The sequence below is a fragment of the Electrona antarctica genome (assembly GCF_951216825.1).
Source record: "Electrona antarctica genome assembly, chromosome: 24".
NCBI classification, from domain to species: Eukaryota; Metazoa; Chordata; class Actinopteri; order Myctophiformes; family Myctophidae; genus Electrona; species Electrona antarctica.
Window position 1 is genome coordinate 28,754,689 of NC_136803.1, and position 9,812 is coordinate 28,764,500.

Sequence of the window (9,812 nt, forward strand, 5' to 3'; positions counted from 1 at the left end):
TGCAAAATGCACCCTATTTTAATCTCTGTAGTATTAACCATTACCGTTTGATGTGCATAGTGTCGAGGAAATGTGGAATACACCGAGTTATACATTTAAGGAGATCAAATCACTCATGGGAAACTAAACTATGAGAAGTTGTTTTCTGTCCCATTATTATCTTTACTGACATTTGACCTGTGACTTGTGTGGTCTGAGGGAAGGGTCTTCCCATTGTCTTGTCTGAGGGAAGGGTCTTCCCATTGTCTTGTCTGAGGGAAGGGTCTTCCCATTGTCTTGTCTGAGGGAAGGGTCTTCCCATTGTCTTGTCTGAGGGAAGGGTCTTCCCATTGTCTCATGTGTTAAGACCCACCTACTAGGGAGTAGGAATGTATTTAAGCTGAAGTCTGACTGAGTTGTGTTGAGTCAGTACATGGTGTTCCATTGCAACGCTTCATTGCTGGCTCCGTATTCGAATACAAGATTCTAATACTTTGAAACTCTGAATTGTGTCTGTCTCATTATGTTGTTTATAACTGTGTTATAAGTGCTCTCCAAAAGATTCCAGAACAATAGAACATTTCTCCCCAGATAGTCAGGACTTATCTTAACTGTATTATTCATGTTGAATCATTGAATCACCATTTGTTTGGTTTTTATTATTCAATTATTTACTTATTCTTACACCTGGCCTATAGTGTGTGATCACAAAAATGGTAGTTTTTTTTAACAAATGTGAACAAACATCTTAATAGGGAAGACAAACGAAAAAAGAGAGAGAGGAAGTAACAAGAGAGAATAAGTAACAGATATCGCCATCAGATAAAGAGAGCGAGAGAGACAGAACAGCATGATATGAGCAGGATTGTAAACAAAGCGCACGCACGCACGCACGCACACGTGCGCCCGCATGCGCCACACACACACACACACACACACACACACACACACACACACACACACACACACACACACACACACACACACACACACACACACACACACACACACACACACACACACACACACACACACACACAGTGTGATGACCTGCTGTTTTGCACTGTAGACAGTACAGCTACTGACTCATGGCAAAACACAAACACGTGCAGTGCGCACACAAACACACATACACACACAGCCGCACACAGAGGGCAGGCAGGCACATAAACAGACGACTGGACGTGCGCACACATGCGCAGCAGAGAAAACACAAGACACACAGTGTGGGGCGGGCAGGCACACAAACACACCACAGCCATCATGGTGGGGATATGTCAGCTGTCGCACTGGCGGTCCCAGTGTGTGTGTGTGTGTGTGGGGTGGGGGGGTGCGGGTGCTCCGAATACTAACAGCTGAACATGAATAGACTCACTTTCACTCTGGCCTCCGGGTTACTCTAGACTAGAGTGCACACTGTGTGCACGTGTCCACACAGTCTACACACACACACACAAATATACAACGCACAGCCTAATGTGATCATTTCGGGAAGATAAGTCACATTTTTACGGTGAATTAATTAAATGAACAGTGAACGTTCAGCATTTTGCCCCATCGTGTATTAAGTTCTGTCTTCTCCACCAACATTGGGTCAGAGATGTTCCAGTTGGGTACCTATTAAATTCTCGCTCCATGTCTTTCCTTTCTCTTCTCGTCCATTTTGTTTTACCCCATGTCTTAAAGGAGACTTTATTTTAGTATTGTAACAATATTCCAGCAAGTCTAGAAGACTGGTTAAAAAAAACACATTCTTATAACCACTAATAAATGGATCCATTGATTCATCTGTGCAAGTATGGTACTACAGAGATTAAAATAGGGTGCATTTTGCATCCCAAAACGCAGTTTATAGTTAAGGGACGCAATAAAACAACGACCTCTGCATCCACGGGATGCACTACTGTACTACTGTACTACTAGAACTAACACACTGGCAGCGGTTGGATGAACCCTCCATGTTCTGATACCGAGAGATGTTGACCAAGTTGGCAGCAGTGATCCATATCGTCACTCTGCACAATACCAAAGTATGGAAGCACAACACTAGATTCTGTAGTTCGAACTTGAATCCGATGTCACGGATTCATTGCAGCTTTAACAATATCTGTGTCGTTTGTCGTTGACAAAGTTATTGTAATCACAGTAAATAATGTATTCTCACAATAACCTGGCAATGTAATTGCTAGTATGGGCACATTTTGTTACGTGTGCATACCTTTCCCCTTTCTTTTTTTTCTTTTTTTTTTTTACAATCTGCGACTTCTCATTTACAGGTCAGGCCTTGGAGGTCATGCACTTCTTCTGCATCTAGATCGACTCAGAAGAAGGAGCGATTGTGTGTGTGTGTGTGGGGGGGGGGGGTCTCTGTCTCGCTCAATAACGCAGCTGGGGATTTCAACCGGAGACCTCCCAGACCAGTGCATACATGCATGCATGCAACCACCACCACCATGAGGAGGAGAACTCTGCAAAAAACACACAATGCCAATAGAGGAGCCTCGGACTTGCTCACATTCCACTGTAAAAGGAGAGAGCCAAGATTTTTAATGGCCCCGGATTGAACACAGCTCCCCGCTTCCTCCTTGTGCCTGTGGGTCTATAATATCGCTTCTGCAGCGGCGACAGCTGCTGCCCAAAGACAAAAGGCCCTCTGCTGTATCTCCCAACGGCACAGGCACATGGCAGACAGAGTTTGTAGTCGGGATCCAGGGCAGCATGCAGAGACTATATTTAGAGACAGACACAAAACCGAACCGCACCTCTTCTAGGAAGCTATATACCTGCACCCACAATGATAACTGCTCTCCCCAGGAAAGAGCTGAATGGATAAACAGAGTGGAACGACGGATAGGTCCCGGTTCTGTGAAAAAAGTGCGTGACATTGTGAAACGTGAATAAACCATTGTGTGCGGCTTCCCCCAAGGATATCGGAACTAAACACAGCCACAGTTGTCTAATGAAGGCTAAGAGAGAGAGAGAGAGAGAAAGAGAGAGAGAGAGCAGAGACTACTGCACGTTTAAGCTGTTCTCAAAAACCTAGAGGGCTGAGGGGTCAAACGGAGCAGTGCATCATGGTCCTGCAACACAGTGACTCAGCAGTTCCAGCAGACATCATTTCAGAATAGCACGTTTCAGGGCACTGACAGACAAGGCTGCACCAGCGTCGTCGTCACTGGTGCCTAGATAGAAATCCGAAGACGCCAAACTGAACACTATCAAAGTGACCTTTAGAGGATCCGATCCGTGAGGCCGTTTGCCCTCTAACGTTGGCAGCCTCCACGCACACAGCTGCTAGAATCCAATGAATCAAACCCCCACGGTGCACTGTGCAGTTTGTACGCTACCGTATGTTGTCGTCTAGAACGTTCCATGGATCAAATCATATTCCACTAAACCCTCTTCTTCATGAAACTGTACGTTAACCTATAGGTTTGATGCAAAACTGAAAATAAAACTACAATTTTAAGTATATATGCTTGTAATAATAGGTCAAGCCGTTGCAAAGCTCACCTGTCGTCTCCCAGTCCCTCCACGGTGTGGGTCCTGAGCCCGGCGGCGGCGGCAGCCACCAGCGCGCTGGCCTCCGCCTGCATCCCCATCTGGGTCAGGGCTCCGGCGGCGCCGATGGCCTGTGTGACCGTCCTCTCTCCCCGGGGCATGCCCAGCAGGCTCTGGTGCTGGAACAGCAGTCTCTGGGGGTCGTCCAGCTGGGCCGACTTGAGGGAGCCCATGTCCACGTGGTGAGGCAAGCCGCCGTACTGGTGGCTCATCATGGCGCCTCCGGAGCCGTGCATGAAGGTCTGCATGCCGGGCGCCAGGAGAGGCTGGAGGTCGGCCTGCAGCGACGTCAGGGGCAAGTAAGGGGTGGGCGCCATGTGGAATGGCATGGTGGCGTAGGGGAGGGGGTGGAGCTGTTGTTGTTGGGGCTGTGCCCCACCCGGGGGAGCAAAGTTGGCAGCGCCGGGGGCCTGACGCTGGAGAAGCTGCGGAGCGACAGCGCCCGCAGCACCCGGCTGGCCGCCCCCGAGCCCCATGGTCATGGAGACGCTCGGGGTGATGTGAGGCTGCGGAGGCACCTGTGTTTGGAACGGGGCCGTGGGCTGGATAAAATCTGGCTGCCGCGCCGCCGCCGCCCCCTGGCCCACCACCATCCCGCCAGGAGGGATGTGGGGCGGAGCGTAGCCAGCCTGGGCTTGGGCGTCAGCAGCAGCAGCAGCATAGGACAGCGCCTGGGGCATCATAGAGGGAGGCTGCTGACCCCCGGAACCCTGCGCCATAATAACCTGTGGCACAGAAGGAGGCTGCTGGAGAATGTGCCCCCCACCACCAACAACCTCCTGGCCCGGCAGACCGACAGTCTGCTGCACGGGTTGGGGGCTGGTGAAGTCCGGAAGGCCCGGCTGTTGTGGGTAGGGCTGCAGCAGCGTTTGGGGAGGCTGCAGCGGTGCGCTCGGACCTCCCGGGCTGGCCGCCGCCCCGGGCTCTGTCTCGGCGGCCGTCTCAGTGGCGGCGGAGGCCCTGGCGGTCTCGGACGCGGCTGCGGTGGCGGCCGCCATCTCCTTCTCGTAGTACTCCGTGCACATCCACCTCCCTTTGCGGAACGGCTCAGAGTTAGTGTCCAGCTTGACCACCCTGAAGCGGGAGCCCGTGGTGGTTACGGTCTGCTGAGGAGGAGTGGCGACAGCCGGACCTTGGGCGACGACAGACCCCGGCGGCAGTCCCCCCACCCAGGTGAAAACCCCTCCTCCGCCCGAGGCGTTCACAGCAGACGCGTTGAGAGCGTTCACATTGCTAGAGGTGTCACCACCACCACCAGCAGCAGCAACAGCGGCAGCGACTGGTTGGATTGCTGCCATGGCAGCAGGTATGATGTTATCCAACACCGGTGGCCTCTGGGACTGGCTCAGTCCTCCTGGCACGGCTGTAGAAACCGGAGCTGGGCCGGAGGTAGCCCCTGTGGCCGACAGAGGAAGCTGAGCTCCCCCCATGTTGTTGTCGGAGTGATGGTGGTGGAGGTGGTGGGAGTGGCTCTGTTGTTGTTGTTGAGGGTGATGGTGCACGGTGCCGTTCACCATCATGGAGGCCTGCTGCTGCTGCTGGGAGCCGCCCGGGGGGATGGGGTGCGGCGGCAGCGGCTCGTTGGGGGACACGAGGCCCGGCGTGTCGACCCCGTGGAGGCTGTTGAGCGTCTCGTCGGAGGAGCTCCTCTCGGGCACGCCCGTGTCCGTGGCGCGGGACACGGACACGTCCAGCATCTCCGAGGAGGAGAGGTCCTCCGTGTGGGACTCGTCCATGTCGTCGTAGCTCTCCGTGTCGTCCGCCAGGCTGTTGTTGGCGCTGATCTGCGCCGAGGTGACGCTGGTGATCTGGAAGCCGCTCTTCTTCTTCACCTGAGCGCCGGTCTGCGACGTCTGGTGGTGAAGCATCGGGGAGGAGGAGCCGGCCTGCGGCGGGCCGTCGTCCACGCTGCCGCCGCCGCCCCCGCCAGGTGCAGAGGGCGCAGGCGCACCGGCGCTGCCCCTTCTGTGGTGGAAAGCCGCCGACTGATGGGGCATTTTCTTACTCCCAGTCCCGGCTGGATCTCCAGAAAAGTCCTGGTGGTGCATGTTCGATGTCAAAAGACCAAAGATGCGGGCTGCCCTGCCGGCTATGTTGTCGTCTGCTATTTGCTAAAAAAGCAGACGGTTACAACAGAGTCTCACGCCACCCAAGGGCAGCGGCTCGAAAACCCAGACAGTTGAGGGTTATAGCTTTCACATTCGTGGATTGTACATCAGTGACGTCACTGGGGTAAACTTTTCTCTGCAACAACTTCTGTTTGTCTGCGATTCAGAGACGCAGCAGACTGTTCAGTGTCGTTATGGATCCTAATTCAACTAAAATACACTGAGGTTTGGTTGAAATCCGTGATGGTTTCCCGAGCAAGTTCAATTCCATGGAGCCATATTAAGTAATAAATCAATGTAATGTATGTGTAACAACCAAGCTAACGCTAATAATACTACTAATAATAACAGCACTGGGATTGTCTACGGTGTCCCACCGGCATTGTCTCGTTGCATGCGTGTATGACCGTCTCCACCTCAGTGATGCAAATCAAATAAAACAAAAACAATGGATGATTTAGCTTGCGCTTTAAAAAGAATGCTACCTAGCCGTTAGCTTAAAGCTAAAGCTGGACCGCTAATGGCAACCCTAGCCTTCTCCTTCTTCTCCTCGGAGCCGGCGCCCGGCGGGTTGCCGGTTCATTACCTCCCAAAGAGGATGGCACTGGGGCTGTTGTTTTCACGAAAACTTAAAAGACGGAAGGAAAAAACCCAGACGATATGATGTTATATCCACAGATGCAGCAGCAGCAGTAGATGACGGGAGGTTTTAGGTGGTCTTCAGCAGAGAATGGGAGGGAGGAGGAGGAGGAGGAGATCCAGGCTGGCCGGTGTGTGTCGCACCACCACCAACCAAGCCATCCATCTCATCCAGACACGTCCCCGATCCGATGTCTTTCCTTTCTAATAGATTCCAGATCCAGATGGTTGGTTGGTGGTGGGATCAAACGGAGATCGTTAAATCCATGATCGACCGATGTCGATGGGCAACCGATCGATCCGATCGCGTCGATCCGTGTTTTTTGCCGGGTGGTTATTAAGCTGCTATAACGTGCTGCTGGGGTGTGTGTGTGTGTGTTTGCTGTATCATTGCCGGTACGCTACGGGCCGGGGCTGTCAGTCTAGTCTAGAGCAGTGTTGCCAGATTCTGCGAGAAAAAAAAGCAACCATGTCTATGAAAAACAAAAGCCCAATAGAAGCGACTAGGCTCTACGGCTATTTGAAAAAAAGAAAGTGGCATTTTGGAATAGTTTTGAAATTTCTTAACAACACAGATCTTGTATGGCACAAAATATGTTCAGATGGTGGTGGGAGGGGGGGCGGTCCTTGACATGAAAATGTTTGACTCGAGAACCTCTGGTTTAAACTGACTGTGCTTTCCTTGAACTGTAATCATTCTGCAAACTGTTAATAACATTTGCAATCAATCAATCAATCAATCAATCAGGCAGTCAGTCAGTCAGTCAGTCAGTCAGTCAGTCAGTCAGTCAGTCAGTCAGTCAAGGTATTTATGTACAAGCAACTTTACAGAAAAACAAGCCCAACGTCGCGTATAATAAGCAAACGTGGCAACACTGATCTAACGAGAGCTAGAGGAGGGGACCTTAGTTATATATAAGGGAGGGATATAATGCAAACACGCGCACCGCGCATGCGCAACGTCAAACAGCAGACCTGCAAGCTCACAAGGCGTCGCCTCCGCGACGCCTTGTGAGCTTGCAGATCCGCTGCTTGTCCGCAGGCGCGACACCGCCGTACGACCGGAGAATAAATGAGGCATTTATTTTGTAGTTTTTTGTGTTACTTACACAATACACAAACATGTATGTACAGTTGTACACTACAGTACATAACTACTCACTAGATAAAATCTGGTATATAGTGTGCCTTCTGCTTTCTTTGCACACGTACATTTTGACAGAGGTTTATGATAATAAACCTATATGTCAAAAACTGAATGAGATAGAAATAATGTCAATACAGGTAGGCTATAGGGGTATCAGGCATGTATACCGTTTATACCAGCCAATCTCTACCTACTTGTAGGAAGGGTGAGCAGATGTCCCCCTTTCAGTCCCTCTTTTCGAAGACTTTTCAGGTGTCCCACAAATTGAGGCCCTGTCCCATTGATTGATTGAATTTGAAATATTTATTAACAGTTTGCAGAATTACAGTACATTTCAAGCACAAACTCAATAAAAAGGCTGTTAACTGTGAGTGGACGACCCAATTAAGCATTACACAATAGGGTCCACCATGTTCAATTCATCAAAACATTTAGAGACGTACAAATAGACACTTCTATATAGACAAAGAACAGAACAGGAATTCATCATAATGGAGGTAAAAAGGGAAAATAAACATATACAGTGAGGGAAAAAGGGGGGGGCGGTGGGGGGGGATTCAGATTTTACGGGGGCCAGTTTCGAATTGCAGCCGTCCGTAGGTGCCCTTTGAGAGCGGTTTTGAAGGAGTCAAGGGATTCGCATGTCTTAATGACTGTTGGTAGGGCGTTCCACATTTTGGTGGCATAGGAGCGAAAATAATTTAGTCCCTTGTTTGTGCCGAATCTGGGTTGTACATGGTTCGTTGCACTCCTTCTGGTGTTGTGGGTGTGGACTTCGTTAACATTAAGGTACATGGGTATCTTGGTGGAGTATCGAATCTTGTGGACCAGACCCATTGCAAGATGCTGTACTCTGTCGTCGACCCTAAGCCATTCCTGTCTGTCAAAGTGGGCAGGGGTGAGGTGGGTTCGGGGGGTGAGGCCAAGTAGGAGCCTGACCAGTTTGTTTTGGGAAGTCTGGAGCCTAGTTTTAAGGGCCTTTGAGGTGCTGTGGGACCAGGAGGTGCATGCATAGTCAAATAAGCCTTGTACGAGGGCTCCTGTTAAGGTCTTCAAGGTGTTTTTGTTGACCAGTGAGGAGATCCTGTAAAGGAATCTTGTTCTTTGGTTGACTTTTTTTGATTACGTTGGTGGCCATTTTATCACCGGAAAGATTAGCCTCCAGGATGGAACCTAGGTAGGTAATTTCATCTTTACGTGTGATAACATTGTCACCCACTCTAACCAAGAAGCCATTTGCCTTGCTGAGATTACTATTAGATCCAAAGAGAATGGATTCAGTTTTTCCCAGGTGTAAAGATAGTTTGTTACATTGTGACATTGTACCAAGTCGGCCATATGATATCACCTATGACCAAAATTAGCATTTTAAATCAAAATGTGAGACTCCAGAGGGGTTTAATGATGAACAAAATGATAGGCAATATTAGGCCTGTGGTCGACTATGACATAAGGCATTTTTAATAGCAACTTAAGTGATAAGTTGCTAACCCCGTCCTGTCCCACTTGTCTACTTTGGCCTACTTTGACTTTATTTCTCTTTTTTATATTTTATTTTTAGTTTATTTGCACATGTTTTAAGTACACATAATAATAACAATCACACCCGTGTGAAGTGAGGGGCGCTAATATATTAAAGTCTAACTCATGTTGATTAGGTGATGTAATGGTGATGTAAAACAAACAGTGCCAACACAAACATTAAATGCCATTAACAATAAAGAGACAATATGACGTAATGAGGGACAATATGACGTAAATCTTCAGCTTCATTGTCCATGGCGTTTTTAAAACAAACATTGAACTAAAAACAAACATTAAACCTGTATATAGAGCGCCCCTCAAAAAGCAGAGAAGATAGAACAGTAGGCTAGATTAGAATGGAAAGAAATGAAAAATCTAAACACGATGTACAGGAAAGGCCAAACAAGAAAACAAAAGGGCTAGTCAGCTGGCCTTCCAAATGAGAATCCTTAAAACTGTGTCAATGACACAGCAATTTATTGCTGTATGAGAATCTTGCAGAAAGATTCACAGGTGAAAAATAATATGCTATATGAAAAGACAATACATAATAGATCTGGGGATACATATCCACAATAATCTTGTTAACAGTCCCTGCTAAACATTTTGCCTGTATGGGTATGAGTGACGACACCAGTTCTCCATGAACTGGTGGTGTGGTTGCGATGCTGAACTGCATCTACTATGCTCACAAACAAACTAAACATCTGGGTTGATCTGAAGTTATTTCAAAGGTTTCCTTTTCCCAATGGCTTTCTATGAATTAAAATAATGTTTTATCATTTAATAACATTTTTATGTTTTGAATGACTACATAAACGAACCTGGGGTGACAGAGCCTTATTGGTTGCTAC

At 48.9% G+C, this 9,812-nt stretch overlaps 1 protein-coding gene across 1 annotated transcript in view; it reads right to left on the minus strand.

Moving 5' to 3' along the window:
* Positions 1-5,731, minus strand: part of LOC306917689 (TSC22 domain family protein 1-like) — a 56,231-nt gene extending 50,500 nt beyond the window's left edge. The window contains exon 1 of the mRNA XM_079495985.1: positions 3,493-5,731. Within this exon, the coding sequence (XP_079352111.1) occupies positions 3,493-5,588 (2,096 nt within the window). The 5' untranslated portion in view covers positions 5,589-5,731. The remainder of the gene's footprint in view (positions 1-3,492) is intronic.
* Positions 5,732-9,812: the final 4,081 nt, after the last annotated feature.